The 26,997-nt window shown below is 37.9% G+C and overlaps 1 protein-coding gene across 1 annotated transcript in view; it reads left to right on the forward strand.

Annotated features, from left to right (window-relative positions):
- Positions 1-26,997, forward strand: part of ADGRV1 (adhesion G protein-coupled receptor V1) — a 564,815-nt gene that overhangs the window by 486,852 nt on the left and 50,966 nt on the right. The window contains exon 88 of the mRNA XM_060296007.1: positions 19,741-19,862. Within this exon, the coding sequence (XP_060151990.1) occupies positions 19,741-19,862 (122 nt within the window). The remainder of the gene's footprint in view (positions 1-19,740; positions 19,863-26,997) is intronic.

Here is a 26,997-nt window from a genome sequence, read left to right on the forward strand (position 1 = left end):
ACAGGCTCAGTAGTTATGGCAGATGGGCTTAGTTGCTCCACGGCATGTGGGATCTTCCCAGACCAGGGATCGAACCCGTGTCCCCTGCATTGGAAGGCAGATTCGTAACCACTGTGCCACCAGGGAAGTCCCCTGCATTTTTTTAATTGGATGAGTATTTTCAGATATTACAGTTGACCGTTGAACAGCACTGATTTGAACTATGCACTTATATGCAGATTTTTTCAATAGATACGTACTACAGTACTATACCATCCACCGTTGGTTGAATCCTCAGATGCAGAAAATATATATATATTATTATATATATAACTGTAAAGTTATATGTGGATTTTTGATTGTGAGGGGGTTTGGCACCCCTAACCTTTGCATTGTTCAAGGCTTAACTGTATTAGATAGTAGCATGAGAAATATATTCTCAAATAATAAATCAAGAGTTGAAAGTAAATCCCCTTTTATTACAGAAGCACAGTTTCCTAATTTTCCAAATTATGTTAAATTTTGAGTATTTTTGGTCAAACCTTGTCAAGAGTTTTTTGTTTATTTATAAATTACCTTTAACAATGAGTACGATGCATTATGAGAAGGAAAGGTCAATTTATAGTTTCCTTATAGCCAAGCTGTTTTCTGTTTTTAGTAGCTAGGATGATTATGGTTATTTATTTACCTTAGAGTTTTAGGTTTGGTAAACAGATGTGATTAGTTAACACCAGCATCAGCCCTGTTTGAATAACTGAAGAGCTTATATCAGTCATTTTGTTTGGGCTGGAATCTTCCATATTTCTATAGAACTGTTCTCTAGACTGTTCACTCTGGTGCAGATTAGATGTGCCTGACAACAGGAGCAATTTTACATCAACACTTGTGTGTTGGTTATGTCTGCTCAGTATCAACCCCTTTATACTCTATATTTTGAGTGACTTCTTCACTCCTGACATCCGTTAATTTCAGACTCAAATTTCCACTGAAATCCAAAGGAAAGGGGGAACAGAGGAAGAGCTGCTAGTAAATCAAATACACTCTGTGCTGTAGTCTCCAAAGACAGCCACTGTCAGTCCCTCCCTTTCTGAGCGTGGCTGGGACAGCGATGTCAGCTTTGCTTCCTTCTGTGCCCTTTTTGCTGCTCGACTGCTATGAACCACATTTTCGAAGGTCGGTGGCTCCTAGTGAAATTTACTGGCCTCCTCCTCCTTCAGTGAAGTGAGTGTGCAGTGAGAATGAGTCAGGATAAAGGTATGTTCCCTGAACTAAACTTCAGTGTCTCAAAGAGCATTTTAAACAAAGCCTGTAATTTTAGGGTTTGGTTTTGATCTCTGGCAATGATAAGCTTGTCTCTCCTTTTAGGCTCATTAGAATTTACTGACTTTTCTGATTCATCAGCCAGTTCTTATGTGAGGAGTGATTCATGGATCAGGGAAGGAAAATTAATTTGAATAAAAAGAGGAAGCAGATTACAAATCCCTTTCTTATAAAAATCCCATGCATATGTTTCAATATGATATATAAAAAATGTAAAGGTGGCTTGATCCAGCTAGCCATGCATAACATGAATCTGAGGTATTTGGAATCTCCCCGTACAATAATGGCCACTTCTGTGCTTGGTAATATATTTGAGGATGAATGCTTCCACTTCTTCTGAGTCTCCATGTCTTCATATTTACAGAACAACAATACTAATGTAAATCAAGATTCCATCGCTATTATGAAAATCATTGGAAACTTGCTCTAATGAATATTATGAAGTATCATCCCTTTCATCTTAAGGTTGAGTAACTTTTCTTCTCCTGACATCTTAGAAATTTCAAAAAGAGTTCAGAGAAACTCAGTATAAGCCAAAGGAAAAAGAAGAAAAGGAAATAGCTCCTAGTAAATGCAGTACACTCTGTGTTGTGTTCTCCAAAGAGGGCCGCCATCAATTATTTCCCTCCCTTTACATGTGTGCTTCTCCTCACATACAACAGTGGAGTCTATTTCCCCTCCCTTTAACTCTTTGGACTTGCGAAGTGATACTGCCCCATAATGGGTCTAACCTTTAAGAGGACTAGCAGTTTCAGCTTCCTTTCTCTTGGAAGCCAGTCACAGTGTAAGAAGTCCAGTTACTCTGAGACCACCATGATGTTAGAAACTCCAGGCTAGTCATATGGAGTGGCCATGTGAATAGGCATATTTGACCAGCCTCCAGTTGTTTCAGGCGTCTGATTCCAGACATGGGAGTAAAAAGCCTTCCTGTAGGTTCCAGCCCGAGTAGACACCACACAGATCAGAAAACCGCCCAGCACAGATTGTAAATTATTTTAAGCCACCAAGTTTTGTGGTGGTTTATTATGTAGCAATCAATAGCTGAAACCCTCTGGTTCTAGTATCCTTATTATTCTCACATCAAAATTCTAAGTATGTCATTGTCATTTTTAATTTTCATTCTGATTTTATTGTGCTGTTTTATTTTAGTTTTTATTGCTTGTCATTTCAAATACATATTACAGAATTCTAAGTGTGTCATTATCATTTTAAATTTTACATGGTTTATAAATATAAATGGAAAAACACAATATGATTTTTTTTCCCTAAACCAAAATTAAGGCTTCCACTAAAGCAAAGTAAAAGTAATCTTACCTAACAACAGTATGTACTTGAATCAGATCCAGAATGACCAATATAACAGGTTTCACATGTCCTTGGCAGTAAGCTGCTTGTTTGCAGTCTACTCCCAGTTCCATTGCTGAAAAGAAAATAAAAAACAATGCCTAGGGACCTAAGGAAAACCCCAGAGCTCCCCACTACACAATGAACAATCTCTTCCACTTGAGCTTAAAAAAATCTTTGTGAGCACAGTTTAGTCTTCCCACATTTTGTCAATAGTGCTGGGGAAAATCCAGAATATTTTTAAAAACATTATGCATGCTCATCCTCTGCTTAGAATTATATCTATGACCTCAGTCTTCAAAGATTCAAATCAGAAATCTTTGAGCCTGAAAGATGATGTGTAGTCATTCAGTGTGTGTTGGTTTTTTTCATTATTGTTTTTGAAAACATTGGGGATTTGATATTGCTCATTAAAAACTCCTAGAACAATAGCATCAGGAATTAGTTTCCTAAGGCTTGGAACCTCAAGATAAAAAGTAAAAAATAAAATCAGAGAGTTGAGAGAAAGCTTGAATTTCTGTTTGAACTCCTGATTTACACATGTAACCAATGAAGAAAATGGACTAGTAATTTGTGGCAGAGCTGGGTCTTTCTAAAACTCAAGTTTCCTGAATGTCTATACCTCAGTGACTGCCTTTTACCTAGTCTGTTAAAACTGATGAGACAAGGATGGTTCTCTCTTCAGACTATTTCAGTACTAAACTGTTAAATTCAATTTACATTTGTTTTCTAGGTGGGCAGCGGGCGTAGAGCATGGATGTGGTAGGTTTGGGAGAGAGAGTAGAAGACATGTAAGTGGCAGCTATGAAAGGACTTGGGCCCTGGTGGCAATCATCATTATCCTCATCATCTCTACCAATCACCGTATGCCAGACACCGGGCTAAGCATTTCGTATATAATATCTCAATTTTTACAAGAATCTTGTGAAATAGGCATTTCTATTCCTATAGTGAGACAAGAAAATGAAGGAAATGAAAGGCTTAGGAAGGTGTCCAGATTTGCAAAGCCGTTAAATTGTGCAGTTGGATTAGAACCACAGGTGACTCTGGCCAACACCAATGCTTCACAGTTTACCATTTTTTTATCAAAACTTTCATTGAGAAAAATAACATGTAAACATTAAATTAAACCTAGAGAGCTCTAATTCCATAAAAGGAATTGTTCGATTTTATTCCTGAGAAAGAATTTGAAGTGATCCAGGCTAGCAAATTATTTCTTCATCTTATTTCCAAGAAAGACTGCCCCCTCTCTTTATGGTACTGAAACATGCCTAGTTTTCCTCACTATTCTCATATGTAGTGCAGGCATAATAATAATATATAACTTTATAGCACTGTTTGAAGGATTAAAGTATTAAATGTCAATTCATATAAAGTCTTTAGCACACTCTCTGAAACACAGTAAGCAGTCAGTAGGCTTTGGTATTTTTGTTAGCATAACAACTCTTTCAATATGTAATTGGTGCAGAATATACTCAGACTTTGTCCTGTATACTTACTAAATGTCTCTCAGATATGCCTCTCTCTTCCTTTCTTCATGATTATGCCTGATGTATTAATCAGCTCGAGCTGCCATAACAAAATGCCATAGACTGGGTGGTTTAAACAATTAAAATATATACCTCACAGTTCTGGAGGCTGAGAAGTCCCATAATCTGGGTGCTGGCCAATTCAGTTCCCGATGAGGGCCCTCTTCCTGGCTTGCAGACAATCATCTTCTTGCTATGTTCTTACATGGGGGAGAGAGGGAGAGAAAGAGAATGAGGAAGAGAAAGGGAGAAAGAGAAATGTCTCATGTCTCTCCTTACAAGGACACTAATCCCATCACGAGGGCTCTACCCTCATGACTTAACTCCTTAAGTCCCTATTTCCAAATACCATCACATTGAGGGGTGGGGCTTCAACATATGAATTTGTGGGGGGGGGGGACTCAATTCAGTTCATAGCACCTGGGTTATATCCTCCATCATCTCACAACTCTCTTAAACTGATATTCCTTGATTCTTGTCTGTCCCCATTCCACATTGAACATCTAAAAGGTGAAATTGATCACATCATTAATTCATCCAGTAGCGATCCTTAGGGACTTCTCTGGCCCGCCAGTGGTTAGAACTCTGTGCTTCCAGTGCAGGGGACACATGTTCAATCTCTGGTCGGTCAGGGAAAGAGGATCCCACATGCTGTGAGGCGTGGCAGAAAAACAAACAAAGACAATAGCAATCCTTAAACTGTAGGATAAAAGGAAAATTCCAATACTTCCCTGCATAAACTCTCCATATGCACAGCCATACTGAACTAGTGCTGTTGCCTAAAAGTGACATGATGTCTGATAAGTCTGGACTTAAACAACATAACTGAATTCACTCTCACTTGCTGAGTTCATCATTTATGGTGGTTGGAGAGGAGAAGGAATGGAATTGAAATTAATTTCTTGATACCCATCATGAACAGGCTTCAGTAGAATGTTAGTGGAAGATGTGGTCAGTATGATATACATTTAAAGCCAGTGTCTAAGAGCATCACAGTGGCATTGCTGCTCAGATTCACTGCAAACTCTTTGCCCTTCATCTCTTATTGACATAGGCTTACCATTGCCATGCGAATACCATTGCCATGCCTCAGCTTGACCCAGAGGGTCAGTGAAACTTTCCCCATTGTTTATAATTTTTATGCATAGGCTGAGTTTCCCAAATATTTCCTTGGCAGTTTTTTCCCAAGTTAATTAAAAGTTTACATTTTAACTTTCCTGGCATACTCCACTCTTTCAAAGGACTTTTCCCCCCTTAAATCCTTTTTTTAGTTATCTTGAAAAAAATTACAGTGAGGCATTACTTTCTACTCTTTTGAAAATTAGGTGAAACAGTTATTCATATTTATTGCTTTCATCTAAGAGCACATTCAGTTTTTTAACGGGTGACTGAAGTCTTCCATTCATCTCTTAGCTAATGAAAATACAATTTCTGATTTTTTTAACATGTCTCTCAAATTTGTATTTAGACCATTGCCAAAGAATGTATTATAAAACTCTACTGAAGAGTAGAAAAATGAGTTTTTCAAGCCTGTTTTATCTTGGAATATTTATGGCATTGAAAACACTATATTCCCACTCAACCTGGTCTGTGAGCCACCTCAGTTGGTGTCAACATTGTGATCTTGTGATACTCCATGGTTCTCTGTAATCAGGCAAATCCCAAGTTCTAAGGTGTAAATTCCATTTGTGATTTGCAACTTTTTTCATGTATTATTTATTACCATTCTCATTATTTAGAGATACTTTCAATTATTCAGTGCCTATACAATTCTTTAAAGAATACATAGCCACAAAATAATAGTTTGTCTGATCACACTTTAATAAATCAACTGGTACAGAATTAAAGAGAAGATCCAGAAATAAAGGAAAATAGCATTGATAGGTCTAGGGAAATAGGCAGTGGGGACAAGTAATCTGGGGAATCAGCAATTGCATCATAAATTTCTTTAAAAATGTATAGTTGGCACATCTGTGATCACAATGGTATACTTAATAGTTTATGCATTATAAAACTCAGAAAGTTGAATAGTGAAAAAGGACATCTTTATAATAAGTTGTTTCCTTTTGGAAGAAAAGGACATCCATATCAAAGGTGAAGTTTGAATTTCGTTGGGCCAGAAAGGCAGTAACAAACTTGATCTGATCCTTTTATAAAAGGACTCAGTTGCCTTCTCATAACCAAAATGGTGGCCTCGTAAACCAATCACTCTCCCTACAACCAGTTGTGAGAGGCTACTCCTTCCAACTAACAGGATGTCAAAATATTTTTGTTCCATCTTGCACTTACTTCAAGGTCATGATGTCCCTGCTTAATAACTTTTCCTATTTTTAAATTTTTGCATTTTGCTTACACCACCCTTTTCCTATTCATATTACCATGATTACCATTTCTCATGATATCCTCCCTTCCTGGGTCAACGTTTCCCTCTTCATATCTCTCCCTGCCCTCCTCTCCCAGTTCCTCACTCCTACTGGTCTTCATCTTCACTGTGACCTCCCTCTCTTTGACCTTGTGATTGAACATCCAAGGATATTTTCATTAGCTCCCTTGATTTCCTCACCAACTTGGCTCTCTCCTTAAGCAATTTTGCCAATCACCATTCCAGTCTATGTCACGTACTTCTCTTCTTTTTACCAGCCAATTAATGCTACTCTGTAATAGATACAAATTTAGTCTAAGTAATCTTAGCTGAGCCATCTCTGCTTCTCAGTAATCCTTTGGATTATTTTTAATTGATTCTTTGGTAATCTTTGAAACAGATTGCCCGTAAGTCTTATGCTTAATATCTTCTATTCTCACTCTCTATATAAGATGTGAAAACAACCTGATGATCTCTCACTCAACTTTCCTTATATTATCTGATCGATTCTTTTTTTTTTTTTCTCCCTTCTTTGCCATTTTTCCTTCCATTTTAGGAAGGGAGTAAATAACTCATTCTCACCAAAGCCAACCCTCCCAATTGTGCTCTCCATCTCTTTTTCCTTTTTTGGAACTTGTTTCATTAAATTTTCCACAATTGCCTTACATCTTAAACATCTCTCTATTCTGGGTCTTTCCTCTCCATCTAAAAACATGCGTCACTTTTCAGTGCCTGAAAGAACTTACTCATAATGCTGCTGCTTTATCAAGTTACCTCCTTGCCTGTCTCCTTCACCAACAAACTTCTTGTAGAGTAGTCGTTATGAGCTATCTATACTCATCACCTTATGTTCACTGCTAAGCCTTGAGAGTATCTTGCTTATTCTCTTCCATTCAACACCTATAACCTTGGACACCAAATCTACTGACCACTTTTCTCATGTCCTTATCCTTAAACTCGTCTTCGTAAATCGATAACTTCCTTTCCTTGAATAGTCTATCTCCCTTGGTTTTCATGATGCTCTCTTCTTTTTTATTTTCCTGTTAAATCCCAGGCCATGACTCACTCTTTTTGTGACTCATAACTCTGGAGTGTATGTGTTTTCCAGGGATTGCCTTTGCCTTTTTCACATCACAGTAGTTATTTTCAAATCTGTCAACTTGAGCTCAACTTGTCTTCCCATCTTCTTTTCTGTCCTCTTCCTGGGAATAATATCTTGTCCTCAGGAAGTACAAAACTTGTCAACAACTTGCCTACCCCAATTGCTCTGATCTCTGTGTTACTCTTTCTCCCTCTTCCTTCTCTTCTTCCTCTTAATCCTTTTCTCATTTTCCTAATTTTGATGCCAGTGTAATTTCTTTTACTCCACACTCCTAGACTTTCAGGTCAATAGTTGTCAAAAGTGATCATCAAAATCACACTTTCACAAATGATTGTTTGATGAGTCTCTCTAGAGGCTCAGTGAATTGGAACCTCAAGAGATGAAGTCCCAATATCTGTATAATTTTTAAAGTTTCTCACTGTTTTCTGATTTGGGGGTACTTCACCTTTAGATTCTCTATAATATTTTTGTGTCCATCCCCTTCTTTCCATTGTGGGAGTCCCTCCTCCGCCACTGCCCCAGGCCTTCAGTACGTCTCACGTTGAGCACTGCAACAGTTACCTAACTGGAATCCCTGCCACCAGCACTCTCTCCACCAATCTGTTTACTTTCCTGTGAGATTAAGGAAATTTCTGATTTGATTGGGCCACACATCTTCTCAGAAATTTTAAATGTCTCTCCATTTCCTGTAAAATAATTCTGTACTGCTTAACCTGGTCCTCAAGATCCCTTCATGACCTCATGCTACAAATATTCTTCTCACTATTTACCTTCATGGACCTTTCACACCAATCAAAAGGGATATTTTACACTAATTTATGCATTTGCCTTTTTGCCTCTCTTTCCACTACCTTGAGTTCAAAGTCCACATGTTCAAATATGGCTCATCTTTAAGTCCCAGTTGAAATGCCAGTGGCCTCTCTGATACCATCAATGGTAAGTAACTGCTGCTTTCCCTGAATTTTTGTATAACTTTATCCCTCTTTTCTAATATTGATCTTCTACCTTTTATTATAGTGGATATATATATTATATATATATATAATATTTAAAAGAAGACCCATACGTAATTCATCCTTTTACCTGTCACATTTTATCAAATACATTTTTGAATCTTAAATAAATATATATTTCTTGAATAATAAGCAATAGCCAAAGTTTATATAAAACTGTTCTAAGTGTTCTGCATTTTAACCATTAAATCCTAACTGAATTCAGTATTCTGTATTTAGGAGGTACTAGTGTTATTCTCATTGTACAGTTGAGGAAATTGTGCATCAGAGCAGTCAAGTAACTCACCAAGGTCACACAGCTAGTAAATGGCCCTTAAGTAATCTGGCTCCAGAGTCCATGCTCATAACCACTCTAGTATTCTGCCTTTTGATGAATAAATCCCACTCAGTCAACCTCAGCGCATGCTTTTTATTTTTCATTTATTTATTTATATATTTATTTATTTTGCGCGCATTGGGTCCTTGTTGCTGCACGCAGGCTTTCTAGTTGCAGCGAGCGGGGGCTACTCTTCGCTGTGGTACGCGGGCTTCTCATTGAGGTGGCTTCTCTTTGTTGCAGAGCAGGGGCCCTAGGCGCACAGGCTTCAGTAGTTGTGGTACATGGGCTTAGTTGCTCTGCAGCATGTGGGATCTTCCGAGATCAGGGCTGGGACCCGTGTCCCCTGCACTGGCAGGCAGATTCTTAACCACTGGGCCACCAGTGAAGTCCCAGTGCGTGCTTTTTAAAAAAGTTTATTTGACTGACTGCCCATATTCAAAACAGATCTTTTTCTTTTAATTGAATTTAACAGAAGGAAATTAGAAAACTTAGTATAAATAACCTTCAGGAAAGGAAATGATGTGATTTATAATTAGGATACATCAACTTCAAGAAAGAAGTAGAAATTGGGTCATAGGAAACACTAAAAGTATTGAAGAGCAATTTGAAGCTCTATTGTGCAGTTTTATAAAGACAGTATAAATCCATGTGGTTGTAACTTAACAAGTAATTGAAATGAACAATAGTTGATACTTACACTCATTTAATTTTATGGTTTCCAAGAAGTGTGGTGATCTCCCTCTCTCTATCATTTTCCCACTAATGCCAGAGTCCTTGCAAATAAACACTTAATCTATGGTTATAGTAAAGCTGCTTTGCCACCATGAAAAAAATTGTTTTTTACAAATGTGGCTCACAAACTTTGTAACAGAATAAACTTCACCTGGTTTAAAAAAAAAAAAACAGGACAGAAACAAACAAATGAAAAATATAGCAGGATCTGTCTAACCTATTAAAGATGGAATTGAATAGTAAAAATAGCTCTATGTTGGGGGCTTGGGAAGCAAGGAAGGGAGGGAGGGAGGAAGAGGGGAAGGAAGGAAGGAAGGAAGGGAGGAAGGAAGAAGGGAAGGAGGAAGGAAGGAGTGGAAACATAATTTTGAGCCTGAGGCAAAAATAAGCTCTAGTATCTACCTTATATTTGCTACTAACATCTAACACTTGTGAAACAGTGTAACCATTAACAATTTTAATTCCACATGAAAGAGGAGAAAGAGTTGGAATTAAAATCTTACAGATTTTAAGGTCTACACATGACATTGACAAACAAATACAGAAAGAAAATTTTAAAGTTTATCATTGGGTCCAAATCACTTCGATAAAATTACTTTGATCATTAATATAGAAATATTGTCAATGTAGATGTTTTCTTGGACAGCCTCATCCCTAGATCATACACATGCCATTCAATCTGGGGATTACCTTTCTTTCTTAGCACAATGGTTTCTCTTTCTTTTCTCTGTAAGGGCTTGATCCAAGGTTTTTAGTAAGAATGAGGAATAAAATATTAGTTCATTCCCATATGCATAGACCTTCCTGGCACAACTGTTACTGTGCCATTATTTAATGGTTAACGATAAGCTTTTATATAACACAGGTATTATACCACTTTATGGTCTGTTCTTGTATATTCCCGAAAACAGCTCTCTATATGGGTTTGGTACTAGTTTTCTGTATTTGCAGATGTAGTTATTTAACAACAGAGGGTAAGTAATATCCCCAAAGCTTTTGAGAAATACATAACATTATTTTTATGACAAGACAATGCCCTGATAATCTGATACCAGAATATCTTTTGGGAGAAGAGATGCAATTAATCACATTGACAGAGAGGAACCAAAAGATTTCATTCAATTAGACTTTTTAGGATAGTGACATGGCAAAGGAAATTAAAATAAAGTTTTAAATTGGTGTTACAGTTTTGTAATGTGAGGGCTACAGAGCCCAATTAAAGAAAGGAAATAACGTGTTGAGGTCAGCTGGCATTTATCCAGATTGAGGGTCTCTACCAGGAAACAGTTCTGGGAACTGACATACTTAACACACTGTAAAAATATTTTCTTGAACATATAGAGTTATTTTTAGTGTTAATTTTTCTGAGACATTGTGTCAGAATTGATTCAAGACTTCAGTGTTGAATTTGAGCCTATTAAATGGTAATGACTGCTCTGTGATGTACTATCAAACTATCTTTAAAACATAACTGGCTAGTCATGGCCGAATACATAGGAACCTGATTCCCCAAATTATGGGACCATCTAGTAAGACTTAAAATATAGATATAGCAGGTTGAAAGATGCATTGTGTGTTTTCATTGTGTTACGAAAGCAGAGTGTGTTGGGAATTGCTGTTAGGTGCCTGAGCATGCCTGGAGATGACTGTTCTGAACTCCTTAATGGCTAATTAACTGGAAATGTAGTTAGGAAGCTAAGTTAAGCCAGTCTTCGATTGTTGGTTGGCTGACTTCATGGTTGTTTTAGAACTCTGATCTTCTAAAAACGTTTGTCATAATGTGATTGTATGAAACATTTCTGAAGTGTGTAGAAAATTACTATGTTGGCTATGAAACCAAATGGTAATTCTTCTTCCCATAGTTTCAAGACATTTTTCCTCACAAGAAGAAAACAGATCATTTAACCTTTTCCTTAAGAATCACAGAACTATCTGATCCCCGTCAGTAGGATATTCTCTGGCAACTTTGAAGTACACGGTTCAAATGGTATTACTCTAATAACAGTGCGTTCAAGGTCCATGTGGGTAGGTCTCATCTAAGTTGATTATTCTCCTTGGATTCAAAATTATAGCCTGCAAATTGAAAATTATACATAGTTTTTGCAAGGCGAGACCATAATTCTAGGCTTTTGCCATTTTGTTTCAATCCCAATAAATCACCCTCAAAGTAGGCCTGACACTGAACTGTCTTTAGCATCCAGGAGAGCCTCAAGTCAGCCATTGACAAAGTACCGCTATTTAGGGTCCCAGCGGTCTTGAGACTCCTCTGAGAATTTGCTCACATTCCTCCTCTTTACCCCTGGAAAATATACTCTAGGCCAGTATTGACTCTCTGTTCTGCCTGCAGATCTAATGTGTCACCTGTACAGATCCCTCCAAATTAGGCTTGCCTCCTTCGTATAGCAGGAAGGGTCAGGGTAAATCCATGTCCGAACATGGTGGCTGTAGGCCTCCCACGATAGTTACATTTACTCTATCTACCTTGTGTCTGAGATATCCTACTAGCTACTTAAATGACCTTTTAGAGCAGAGTTTTACACATTGTGGGTCACAATACATTGGTGGGTCTCATTGCCAGCATTTTAAAGTGGAGTGGGATGAAACGGGATGGGATGGGAGGGGATGGGAGGGGATTGGAGAGAATAAAGTAGAATAGAATAGAGTAGAGTAGAATAAAATAGAATAGAATAGAAAGTATCAAAGAGAGACAGAGGGGAATAGAGGATACGGAGAGGTCCATGTTAAATAGGTTGGTCAGGAAGTTTTCAGTGACAGTTTGGATGTGATGGAACTTAAGAGTCTGCACATTGAAAGCAGCCCTCCTCTCTATGTGATCATCATATTACATCAGGATAAACATAAGTGTTCTAACACCAAATAAGTTTGGGAAATCCAGGTACAAAAAAGTTAAACGTGTTTATTACATGATTTTTTGGCCTTTTAAAGATGCAAGAGAAGGCTATCTATAGCCATATGCTGTTTCTCTAACTTGACTAAAGTCATGGTGGTGATGAGGGTGAGGATGATGGGATGAGGGTGAAGATGACAGGAGGTAAGGCTCTTTAAGCACGTGCTTTGTGCCAGGCTCTGTGCTGACTGCTTTCTGTGCGTGGTTCTCTCCCCCTCCCCCCCATTTGGTGCAGTGTATGAGGAAAAATGAGTCATGGGGTAAATGCATTTGGAGGGTGGTACCTGTACTCAGAAGGAAGAGACAGTTTGAGAGGAAGGATAGCAAATTTAGCTTTGAATGAACTGAATTTGAGATGCTTTGAGGATCTCCAGACCTGGAGGTCTAGAACTCAGGAGAGATGGAGATGCATATTTGGATATTGTTGGCCTAAAATGCTCATTGAAAGAAGGTGACACTAGAGATTATGAGTTTGATAAGGATGGCTAAATAAAGTGACGAGCCTGGCACATCATCCAGGTGACATACACACAGTCTAGCCTGCTGCAACAAACGTTTGCAGCTGTGTCTGGACACCAGAGCCACAGGACTCAGAGTGGGTTCCCTGTTGCCCAGATGGTTCTCAAGAGCTCTTTTGGGAACGTGTTGAAGTACTGAGGCAAGAAGGAAACTCTTAAAACTAGAACCAAGTATAGGACTAGTGACCAAAGGTTAGGAATGCAAACTACCCAGATGAAGTATGGAGTGTTTCTTTGAACAATTTACAAATCCAGTCCATAAGTTTGTTGTTATCTGTTCCAGCCACAGTATCCTAATACTGATTTGGCAGTTCTGTGAAATATGTGCCTTGTTCTCTTCTACAACATTAGGTTTATTTGCTGAGAATACAGGTGGGTGACTATACATTGTGTATTAACCCTTGTTAAGAAAGCTCAAGAGCACATTTAATATTTTCTCACCAGGAAATGGATCAGATCAATGAAACTTCTTGACCTTCAAGTATCTGCTCATTTCAGAATAAAGGCCCATATTTTAGAAATAAGACCTTTTGATGCCTTTTTTTGATTACCTTTTTTTTCTAATTTAAAAATAATGCATGATTATTGTTGGAAATAGACCCATAAATATCTTAGATCCACATTATTTCACAGTTGTGTTCCTTGTTTTACGTTGATGAGTTTGTTTTAGTAGCACATCCAAATTGTTAGAGTCAGAAGATCAGTGAAGTAAAATTAAAACAAGTACTTTAGAAGATTGTAAACACAGAATAAATTTCAGCTTCATGTAAATGAGGTGTGATTTCCATAATAAAGCCATTATTGTTGTCACTGGTGCATAGCAATAAAGCCAAGACTGCAATTACAAAGAAAAGACATAATATAGAACCATACTTCCTTTACAAATGGCAATTCATTGAAATCATATTTTCCACTAAAAAGTAAAGAGATCTTATGGAATCTCCTGACTCCCATAAGTAGACTTTACTAATGATAGTAGTACTAAATAACAAATCCACTTGTCGGGCTTTTTTTTTTTTTTTTTGATACTTTCCACAAGTAATTTCTTTCACTAAAACCTTTTCAGATTACTTTGTTTATCACATGAGTGACTCTTGCTAATGTAAGTATTTTAAGTACTTTGAGGATTGTTTTCTCCCTCATTGTGGAACTTCATCTTGACACAAGCCTGTCTTTTTTAGCATGCAGTAAAATATGCATAACATAAAATTTACCATTTTAACTATTTTTAAGTGTACAATTCAGTGGCAGTAAATGCATTCACAGTGTTGTGCAACCATCGCCACCATCTATTTTCAGAACTTTTTCATCATCCCAAACATAAACTCTGTACCCATTAAGCAATAACTCCCTCTTTTCCCCCTCCCAGCTCCTGGTAACCTCTATTCTACTTTCTGCCTCTGAATTTGCCTATTCTAGGCACCTCATGTAAGTGGAATCATACAATATTCGTCCTTTTGTGTCTGGCTTATTTTACTTAACATAATGTTTTCAAGGTTTATCCACGTTGTAGCATATGTCAGAATTTCATTCCTTTTTAAGGCTGAGCAATATTCCATTGTATGTGTACATTGTATTTTGTTTATCCTTTCATCTGTTGAGGGACATTTTGGGTTGTTTCCACCTTTGGGATACTGTGAATGATGCTGCCATGAACATTGATGTACAAGTCTCTGAGTCCCTGGTTTTAATTATTTTGAGCATATACCTAGAAGTGAAATTTCTAGATTATGTGGTAATTCTGTGTTTAACTTTTTGAGGTACCACCAAACCATTTTCCACAGGAGCCGCACCATTTTACATTCTTACCAGCAAGGCACAAGGGTTCCAATTTCTCCACATCTTTGCCAACATTTGTAACTTTCTCGTTTTTTGACAATAGCTATCCTAGTGGGTACAAATAATATCTCATTGTGGGTTTGATTTGCATTTCCCTAGTGACTAGTGATGTTGGTCATCTTTGCCTGTGCTCAATGGCCATTTGTATATCTTCTTGGGAGAGAAATGTCTGTTCAAGTCCATTGCCCATTTTTGAATTGGGTTGTTTATTTTTTGTTGACTTCGAGGGGTTCCTTGTATATTCTGGATAGCACAGTCTTAATATAGATACCCTTATTCCATGGGTCCAATACTGTGTTTTTAGGGTTCCCTTTTATCGGGAACATCGAAATGATTCTGTTTTCTATTAACTAATTCACTCCTAAACATATATTTCTAACATTACCTATCATAAATGCCTGCTTCAGTAAGCAGTGACTTATATAGGCAACAGAAAAGTTACTAGTATTTCACCAAACGTGAAGTATCAGCTTAGGAAATATATAACTAAATGATTTTCATTAAAAGAACATTAATTTTCAATTTGCCAAGTGGAATTCATAGTAGCTTTTAAACAACAACATGCTCCTCCCCACTTTCATCACCATCACCCACTCTCACACCCCTTCTCCATTTGGTCATTGTTACTCTAGGCCCCAGAGGTGAAAGGTACCTCCTTTAGGTTCACCATAAAGCTGATGAGGCATACGTTTTAGGGCCTGTTACTTGCATGGACCTCTTCCAAGATCTTCTACCTAATTATGCTTTTGAAATTTTTATTTTTTAAAGAAGGCTTTCCAAATTCTATAAAAGTTCAGGCCCACAAAATCCGGATGTACCTCTGGATATGTTTCTTCCATCTGAAATCATGTCTTCGTTAGTGTTGCACTGCTGGAAAACCAGCCTGGGGTCTGTTGTGCAGTATACTGAGTTATTTATGACTGGCTTTCTTTCCTTGCAGTTTCTGATCTGGGTTGCCAAACTACCACACTTTTCTGCAGAGTTCCAGAAAAGCATGAGCCCTGGGTGTTCCTAGTCAGCTCCGGTATGCTCTTCTGGCTTCCGCAGGGAGCTTTTCAGCAACACAGCACTTGTCTGGCTCTAGGCACTCGCAGGAACATGCGGGCCAAATTTTGAAAATTTGGTTCCTAGCTGTTCATACAAAATATGCATGTCCTTTTACACTGTACACAGAGCCATAAATAGAATTTTGTCCTTGCACAGTGAGAGCAGAGGATGCAATTGCCAGACTAATACCTAATCTCTGAAAACTTTCACGAGCATAGCTTAGGCAATTTCCTAAGTATTAAGGTATCTTGTCAGAAGTAAAATAAGAGCCTTCTGGCCCTTTATCAAATTGTATGATTTCATTAAACAAAAATGATGTTTTTTAAAAAAATTAAGTAAATCTTAATATATTTGCTCCTGTCCTGTGGTAAGGCATCGATGACACAGGAACTATTCATCTGCAGAAACTGTGTCTTATATTATTCTTATTTTCTCTGTGCAGTTGTAATAACTTAGACAATTGACATTTTTCTAAAAAGGGGATATCTGACAAGATATCAGTATGGTGTCCTTCAAAAGCCTTTTTTCTTCTCAAAAAAAAAAAAAATGCTCAGGTTCCCTCTTCCTTTCTTTCTTTCCTTTCTTTTCCCTTCCAGAACAATTCCATCTTAAAGCCTTTAGTTTGACAGAGCCAGGTATGCATCCAGTGGAAGGTGTCAAGCATGGAGTGTCACAAGCCAATCATTGTGAGGGGGCATCCGTGTGAAGGGTGGAGTGTACTCACGGGGCTCCTAAGAACCTGAGTGGATTTGGGAGGCCATCTGTGCAAGGCAGGGACAACAGCAGTGGGAGACTGGTTACAATCAATAGAGTTGATCAAATAGGTAAATATTTTAAGAATAATGAGAAATACATTTCTTGCCAACAGAGAAGGAAGTTACAAATACAGAAAAAGATACAATTCCAATTAACCTTGTGGCATTGGATTGGAATTGGAAATATTGGTATACTATGATTTTCATTGTACAGAGATAGATATAGAAATCTAGATGGAAATGAGTGTGTGTGCAGATGTGTGCAGACAGGTATTCCCCAGCTCTGTCTACTGAGAGGACGTAGGAGCAGCAGCGCCCCAATAGCAATGACCATACCCAGCCCCAGATCTTGGTTTCTGAACGCCATTCTACCCTAAAGGAAGCCAGGACTGGGGCAGGGAAAGTACAAGATGAGCTTGAAACATCTTGTTGGGCCAAAGCAGAATGATGAGGACATAACAGAAGTCACAGACACCATCTTCAAGGGGTTCCCACTAATCAGACTTAGGACAATTTGAGCATCAAAATAAATGGTAGTAATAGATGATAACCCATTACGTTGAGAATATATGAGTCCATATTATAAAAATAAGTAAACGCATAAATCAGATATTTGATAAGTGAAAGGATAGTTACCTAGTTTCAAAGTAATGTCATGCAAGATACATACTAATTACAAAAGGAAAAAGACTAACTTTACGATGGAGAATTCATGCAGCCACTACCTTAATCAAATGACCAAAATGAGCCTCCTAGATAATGGGACAAATAGAAATCTTGTGCCATCCAATAGAATGTTATGAAAAGAACCCAGGATCACTTCTGTGATTTCTGGCAAAGCTTATAATCTAAATCATAGGAAAATATCAAACTCAAATTTAAGGGCACTCTACAAGACAAACTGGCTGGTAATCTTCAAACATGCCAGAGTCACAAAAGCCAACGACACTCAAAGGAGCCATTTTATTTTTATTTATTTATTTTTTAAACATTTTTATTGGAGTATAATTGCTTTACAATGGTGTGTTAGTTTCTGCTATATAACAAAGTGAATCAGTTATACATGTACATATATCCCCATATCTCTTCCCTCTTGTATCTCCCTCCCTCCCACCCTCCCTATCCCACCCTTGGGTCACAAAGCACCAAGCTGATCTCCCTGTGCTATGCGACTGCTTCCCACTACCTATTTTACATTTGGTAGTGTATATATGTCCATATATACACTACCACTCTCTCACTTTGTCCCAGCTTACCCTTCCCCCTCCCCATGTCCTTGAGGACATTCTCTAGTAGGTCTGCATCTTTATTCCTGTCTTGCCCCTAGTTGCCCCAAGGTTCTTCATGACCTTTTTTTTTACATTCCATACATATGTGTTAGCATACGGTATTTGTTTTTCTCTTTCTGACTTACTTCACTCTGTATGACAGACTCTAGGTCCATCCACCTCACTACAAATAACTCAATTTCGTTTCTTTTTATGACTGAGTAATATTGCATTGTATATATGTGCCACATCTTCTTTATCCATTCATCTGCCGATGGACACTTAGGTTGCTTCCAAGTCCTGGCTGTTGTAAATAGAGCTGCAGTGAACATTGTGGTACATGACTCCTTTTGAATTGTTTTCTCAGGGTATATGCCCAGTAGTGGGATTGCTGGGTTGTATGGTAGTTCTATTTTTAGTTTTTTAAGGAACCTCCATACTGTTAAAGGAGCCATTTCAGATTAAAGAAGACTACAGAAAAGTCAACTGGATTCTTCTGCTACAAAGGAAATTACTGGAATAATCGACTGATCTTGAGTGGGATCTGAGGATAGTTGTAACATATCAGTGTTAATTTTCTCATTTGATGGTTGTATTGTGTTAATGTAGGAGAATGTCTTTGTAGAAAATATACATTACAATGTTCAGAAGGTGATGGGGGATCAGGTTGGCAACTTTCAAATGGTTCAGGGAAAAATAAAACTTTCTTGTCATACTGTACTTGCAACCCTTCTATAAGTTTGAGATTGTTTCAAAATAAAATAAGATTTTTAATTTGCTAAAATTGTAAATAACTGTTCAGATTTCTACAATGTATGTAGATTTTAGGCATTAATTGATGTTGAATATATATGGACTTTGAGGTCTGTCATGAGAGTTGTCAGTGATGTGTGGTCCTTCCTGATGTCTTTCAGTAGCTTGAAAATGTGTTTATGTGCAGCTGCTAAGATCTGATTCAGTTTCCAAATATTCTATAGCTTGCCATTTAAATATTAATAACCCTTCTTTAAGATTGTTATTCTAAATCCCAAATATCAAAAATAAGTAGAAAGGGTAATGAAGTCCTTTGGCCCTGAAGAAATCTGTTCTGGAAACTATTAAAACAAATTGCACAATAAAATGATGGGTAGAATAAGCTTAGTGTTGTCAGTAGTGAATCCTTCACTTCATCTTTGCTCTTAACCATAGCTGTGACGTTTGGTGTCCACTCAGCAAAAGAGATAAATATGTATTTTTCCATTACATACAAACAAGTTATGTCACTTAAGTTTTAAAATGTCAGACTGGACTACAGTAATTTTGAGAGCACAGTGCTGCCTACCATTTTCTGGTAGAGAGCTCTTTTAAGGAGATTTATATACCCGGTCTTCCCTGGGATTGAAATGTGATTGCATCTCCCCAGTTGTTGGTGGCACTTCCTGAACAGTCCAGCAGGTGGTAGTCTAGGAGAGGAACAGTTCTCATCCTTCTTCAGTCCCCTGCCTACCAGCAAAACAGAAGGAAGGTGGACTCAGCAACGTTACCGTTGCCTTCTCTTCTCTGTTGTAAGACTGGTATTTCCAAGGTTGTTCTTTCAAAATGAGTGCTTAGACATAGAGAGTATCTCCAGAAAGTAGCTAAAAATAATTTTGTGTATATGTATGATTATGCAGTATTCTGAAGTTCAAAAATTCTTTTTCTTTTCTTTTTATTTTATGGTGTCTAGAAATTCCACTGGTTTTGTATCTCTTTGCCCTGATTTCAATGACATGGCTTTGGGGAGGCCTGCACATGGCTTACAGACACTTCTGGATGCTGGTCCTCTTTGTCATTTTCAACAGTCTGCAGGTAAGCCTTACAGCTTGGTTACAGCACACATAAACACGAGGCAGGGAGTTTCAACGTAAAGAAATCAAGTGTCCACATGTAGGTGAATTCGTATGCACAAAAACATCATGCAGAGTTTTAGAATAAAATGACAAAGATTATGTTAAAATTTTTTAACACCTGAAATATGGCTGGATCCTCTAACTGCTGGTTATACAAATAGGGAAGACATAAAATATTTACCCTCCTTCATTTTGACAACACCTAAGTAACTACAAAAACATGTTTCTTTTTCAATAGGATTTATGTTTATAAACTTCACAGATGGCAGCCATCTAGGGCATATGCACATATTTGGAGTGGGTCTGTGTCTAGAAATTAGATCAACTGAGAGTAAAATAACAGTGATGGTCAAGCAATTCCCTCTTGAGTCTGGTGCTTGGTGTTTTGGTTCACTGAAAACTGATTGACATCCTCCAAGCCTGGCAATGCCTAGCTTAAATTAGCTTTGTGAGAATGTTTGGATAGCGTAACCAGGAATTATATAACTGTAACAAAAGTTAAAGCTGACTTTTTTAGTGCTTTCGTTAAATGGAAAAAAAGTTGTACCCTGAAATTAGCAAACTGAACAAATGAACACATTTTTTCTTATTTTTCAAAGTGAAAAGATGTGTCCTAGACTAAAACAATTTATTGAATTTGCCAAGGATATCTGTAAACAGCCCTTGTTTGGACCACCATCTTACAAGAAACCTCTGTAGGAAAAATATTAGGATTATAGCATAAAACTGAAACATGACTCAAAACATATTTAGGTTTGCTTTGTAGGAGACAGATTCATTAGTGAGATCATATCTAACAGCATGGTGCCTAATCAAAACATAATATCGATTTAGGGAGGGAAAAATACAAAGTGGCTTAAACATTTGGAATCAAGTTGATACAAGTTGATATATAGACACCTCCCAATAGAGTTATAATTGAGTACCAGCTACTAGCACAGTGTGCCAGTGCTACCATTACTAGGGTGAAGATGACAGCACTGCTTCTCTAGGATCTGATGATTCAGGGAGTAAGCAAACAATTAGCTGTAAGGGTATACTCTGGCAGGTGCCATGTAAACAAAGTGTTATGAGAGCAGAGTAGAGGACTTGTTTACTCCTGCCTGTGCTAGTGTTTGAGCTGGACACCAAAGGTGAGCCACTCAGGTCAGAGGCCCTGTCTTGGTCACCTTTGAATACCTAGGCCTAGCAGAACTAACACCAAAGTCCACATTGACAGCCTGTAGATGTGTTTTATTTGGTGGACACACAATGGTACACAGAGCAGGGTTTTAGATTTTTTTAATATACAGAGTGAAGTAAGTCCAAAAGAGAAAAACAAATACCGTATGCTAACTCATATATATGGAATTTTAGAAAGCGGTACTGATGAACCTAGTGGCAGGGCAGGCATAAAGACGCAGACGTGTAGAGAACAGACATGAGAGCACCGGGGATGGGGGGAAGGGGAAGCTGGGATGAAGTGAGAGAGTAGCACTGACATATATACACTACCAAATGTGAAATAGATAGCCAGTGGGAAGCTGCTGCATAGCACAGGGAGATCAGCTTGGTGCTTTGTGACCACCTAGAGGGGTGGTCAAGGGAGAGGAGATATGGGGACATATATATATGTATAGCTGATTCACTTTGTTATACAGCAGAAACTAACACACCATTGTAAAGCATTTATATTCCAATAAAGATGTGAAAAATAAATAAATATTTGCTCAATTTTTAAATTGAGAAATTTCACATGAAAACCTGAATGTCTGGCTTTTCTCTAATGGCAGTATTTGCATGGCAGCAATTTTCAAGTCTTGAGTAGATGCTGCCCTCTTTAGATGGGGCACGTTACCTCATTATACTCGATATATTCAATTTGTTCATTTTACCTGCCCCTGAGTTTGTGTCATATTTAATGTTTATTAAATAAGTGATGAGTAGATAGTTAGAGATGGGTATTCCAGGCAGAGAATACAGTGTTAGCCTAGGCTGCAAAAAAGAAACGTGATTAATCTTGCCTACATTTACCAAAGGTTTGGGGGAGGAAGAAAGGTTTTGCAGTTAGTGGTGGGAGAGGAGACAGAAGGCTAGGTTGGCTTAATCACCATGTTACCATGCTCAGAATAGCATGTAAAACTTCAGCCTTTAGGTAAAGGGAAGCCATAAAAGTTGGGTATTTTGTTTGTTTTATTCTGATTAGTTTTTTAAATTTTGTTAGGGTTTTTTTTTTTAATTTTTAAATTTTGAATGGGAATGACATGCTTATACCTGCTTTTTAGAAGGATAACTGGAAATGTTTAGGATGGTATTGAAAAGAAGAGCAGCTCCAGGCAGGAAGGCTGTTATCATATTCCAGCCTATAATGTTTGGGAGTGCACCTGGGGATAGAGATAGGTGACAGGTTTGAGAATATTCTAGAGATAAATATTGACGAAATTTGGTTAGCCAATTAAATGTAGGAATGTAGGGGGCAAGAGAGCGACATCACCTAGAGATGCTGGCTGTGGTGAATGGCTGGGCACTGACTCCTTTGGTCAACATGGAGATTACAACAAGAGAAGGTCCTAGGGAACATGCAGCAAAGTTGGTGAGTTGGTGAGATTTGGGAGACATTGGTAAAGCTAACCAATGTTTTAGCAGGAAGGCTAGTGAAAGAGATTGTTAGTGAAAGAGAATCAAGATATAGTAGTTTGGAGTTTCTGGTAGAAAAGAAGGCTTCAAAAGAAAACACCTAACTCTGTCAAGTGTAGCAGAGAAGTTAAATAGAATGAGAACAGAAGGGCATTGTGGTCTAGTGCACTGGTCCCCGCACTGTAGTGTCATCTGAATCTCGTGAAGGGCTTGCTAAAACACAGATTGTAGGTCCCACACCCAGAGCTTCTGATACAGTAGATCAGGGTGGGACCTAAGAATTTGCATTTCTAACAAGTTCCAGGAGATGCTGATACAGCTGCTCTAGAGACCACAGCTTGAGAACCATTGGTTAAAGTAAGTGATCGTAACTCCACCAGCCTACTATCTGGTTGACTTCAGCTGAGTCACAGATGTTTACCCAGTTCTACTTTCTTCATCTGTGAAACGGGAATAAATACCATTTAGGATTACAGTGTGATTTAATTAAATGGCATAATGAACATAAAGCAATTGTACAGTAACTCACAGTTAAAGAGCAGGTTTTTTTTTGTTTGTTTTATTCAAGAAGTTTAATGGAGAAAGCAATAATAGCTTAGGAAGGAAGGTTGGTTGGTTCAAAGGAAACTTGGGGGTTTGGTTTTCTTTCCTTGTGAAAAGAACCAACAGAGAAGAAGAAACTGACAACTGGAGGAAACGCTCATTGCCTTGGCAAGATCATGGACAGGGCAGGAAAACAGAAGAGACAGACGGCCTGTCTGAGGGAGGAGTTAGACATGTTTCTTTCACTGAGGCTCAGGAAAGAAGGAAGGATAGGAGTACACGAAAAACTCTTCTGGAGCTGAAAGTCTGGAAAGTTGGGGTTTGTATGTAATGCTCTCTCTTATCTCTGAAAGGCAAAAAGCAAGGACATTTGTTGAGAGGAATGGATTAAAAGCTTGTGGTAAAAATAGTAAAAGGTAAGGAGCAGTTTCTAAGCAGAAAGTAAATAATAAATTACAGTGGATTGGAAGATGGTAAAGAAATGACTGCTTAGAGAGAAATTGGTGGGATTCGGGTTGGACACCTGAAATCTGTAATTGTAATTCAGCAGTAATTAAATAAATTAAGCCTTACGATTGAAATGGTAGCCATTGTAACCTATCAAACCACACACAAGAGAAAGGTTTATTGAGCTCTTATGGAGGTTAGAGGTTTGGTAATAAAGGAGGATTGTTGAGGATTAAACTATGTTTCACAGGAAGATAAAAAAGGAATTGTTATGATCTCTTTCTTTGAGGAACTGAAAACAAGCTAAGTATAAGTAAAAACTAAAAATATTTCAAACTCATGTTTAAATGAGCTTAATTCCATCTATGCGGCACCATTGAAGCAATGACTTTTTGTATCACTGTTGCCTGGTATCTGGTGCACTGGCATATTCCTAGCACCAGTGCTCAGTGAGTCAGTCCTAAAAGGAATGCCTGTTAAGAAACACTTGGAAAATATGGTTTCTCTAGGGTTTATTAAAGTTCATTTAATTTATAAACTACTTCACATCTTCAACTTGGGCATTTCCATGATTCCATGCTTTTTTAAAATTAATTAATTTATTTATTTAGGCTGCTCTGGGTCTTAGTTGCGGCATGCGGGATCTTTAATTGCAGCATGTGGGATCTTTTAGTTGTGGCATGAGGACTCTTAGTTGTGGCATGTGGACTCTTAGTTGCGGCATGCAAACTCTTAGTTGCCGCATGCATGCAGGATCTACTTCCCCAACCAGGGATCGAACCCAGGCCCCCTGCATTAGGAACACGGAGTCTTACTCACTGGACCACCAGGGGAGTCCCTGACTTTTGTATTTCCTTATTGGCTTTTGTCAACACCTGTGACCGGAAAAGTGTACTATATATCTTACGCTTGGCTTTTATATTTTGCTCAGAGGTGATTACTGCCTCACTTTTTAATCCAGATTATTATTATTCCATAGGTGCTCTGAAACTGACAGATGAAAGTTATATTTTTATAATATTCTGATATTTGATATTTATTATTGGGTACAATTTAAAAAAGAAAATCTTGATCATTTGAAATATTGTCAGAAATTTCTTGATCACTTTCTGAAGATTCAGGGTTGAGCTACCAAACTTTTAATATGTTTGAGCATTTTAAGAAAACATGTATGAAATACTTTCTAAAGCATGATGGATGCAAATGCAAAAGTGATGTAAAAAAAGTTATCATTCTAAATATGTCTACTGTTATTTTTATTGCTTCTTCCTTGAACTCTAAGACATTTTTTCCTCAAGAACTGAACTTTAATTCAAATTTTTATTGATTTAGGCATGTTATTTACATCTTCTTGATTGTTTAAAAAAATTTAAACTGTTGAGTATCGAGTAAGCAGAACATAGAGAATAAAGGGGGAAATGTCCTCTGAGTTTATTTCCTGGGTTGTTTTTTTTTTTAATTCTAGGAGTTGCTTGCTAGCATGTCAGCATGTTTATGGTATCTGCTGTTTTTCCACTTCCCCATGATGCACTTGATGTGTGGATGTGAGGTGAACAAATCCTGATTTCCATTGCGCTTTCTTTTGTATCAAAAGAGGGACTCTAAAATTTCCAAAAAGAAAAAGGTAGTTCTGTACATACTTGCTTAGCAATCCCAAATCCCAAAGGCCTTGGGGCTCTATCTTGTTTTTTGCTAAATGGGCTTTCTGAGTGCGCTGAGCATGGTAGCCACCACCAGTCTTAATTCCTACCGGCTTTCCAGCCCCAGCAGGGAAAATCCTGTGAAGGACTTAAATTACCCTCACTTTGAATCACTCATTATCCAGAAACCAGTCACAGGGTGGCAGGTACTCTGGCCAGGCCTGGGTCATGAGCAGACGCTAACAGTGGAAAGATGAGTTGATCTCACAAAAACCACATGGAATGGAATTCCCACCAGAAGAAAAGAATCTCTTACCAATAGAATGGTAACAATGCTAGGCAGACCAAAGTAACAGGTGTCCATTATATATATTTTCTAAATTTTCTTGTTCATCGATATGTTTGGACAAGGCCAAGGGCAGCTATTGTCAAACTACTAGGAAACTTAATCAATGTGACATAGGTTTATTATGAATATCCTTGGGATCCATCATATAACCAAATGTCTCTGTATTGTCCACAGAAAAGTCATAAGGGACTACATTATTTTTCTTAATTTTCTCATCCATTAACTCAATAACCACTATTTTTTTAAGAAAAAAAAAGTTGAGTTTGTCATTTCTAAGTAGATTTATGCTAAAACTTACAGATGACAACTTTCTTAAAATGTTTAGTCCAAGGTATATCCACGTTTGTGTAACAATTAAAGAAAATAATCACTAAGTTTGATACTCAGCTGGTAGTCACTAGTAGAACCCTATCAGTCATCATAATATTGAAATAGGTACTGTCTAAACCCCCTGCAAGTGTCCCAGACTTCTAGCTATTTAAGCTAGAAGCACCACAGACCTCTAGCAGCTAAAAGGCTAATGCTTGGCTAGACAGGGAGCGCCAGGACCCTGCTCCGGCACTAGACCTGCAGTCTGACGGGTCAGTGCCTATGCCACACCCTAAACGTTTTGTGCATCGCTCCTAGCTTAACTATGTTCTAAAATACATTTCTATTTTTAACCTAACCACTCAGCTTCAGACTTACGTACAGCATTTATTTCAGGTTTCTCTAGGGCTCGCACATTGACTACGTCAAAATTTCACTAACTGACAATCTTCTTACATGTAGGGAATCCCAGGTAAGATAATGAGGGTAGCCGGCAGTAAAGAGGGATGAGCTTGTTGGAGATGCTGAAAAATAAGTTCTGGAGAAGATTCATATACAGAGAAGAACCTTTCCAAAAGCTGAAATGCATTCTTCTTGGAATGCATAAGTTGGCAAGGGAGCGGAACTTTACATAGTATGGGGATATGACATTTCTCAGTATGTGAGTTATGAGACCACATTCTTCAGAATCTTATTTGACTGTCTCCCTGTAACTGACTTGTACTTGTTCGTTTATGTGAGCATCTGGTCTCGAGATGTTCCCTGGCAGTTTTTGAATCATTCCCTATTTCAGAGAAGGGAGTTACAACATGGAATTTGTAGCTAAAAATATATAGCCTGTATTCAAATTTAAGGTCAGCTAGTTAAAATCATTTTCATTCCTAGCCCCGCATCTTTAACAGCTAAATCGCTAGGGAAATAAGTGACTTAAAGGTGGGAACAGTTTCTCCTACATTTTAAAAAATTATTGTTTTTTAGTGGCCACTAGAGTGCCTTGAACACATAAAGCATTTTTCTTCTACTAAAAAATAGTTTCTTTTCTTTATCCTCCTTCTTTCTTTCTCTCCCTTCTTCCTTCCTTCCCTCTCTTTCTACCTTCTTTCCTCTCTTCCTTCCTTGCTTTCCATGTCTCTCTTGTTGTTCTATGTTGAATTTCAGCTTTAAAACGAAATCCATCTTTCATGAAGAGA

Source organism: Globicephala melas, chromosome 3, assembly GCF_963455315.2.
Source record: "Globicephala melas chromosome 3, mGloMel1.2, whole genome shotgun sequence".
Classification (NCBI taxonomy): domain Eukaryota; kingdom Metazoa; phylum Chordata; class Mammalia; order Artiodactyla; family Delphinidae; genus Globicephala; species Globicephala melas.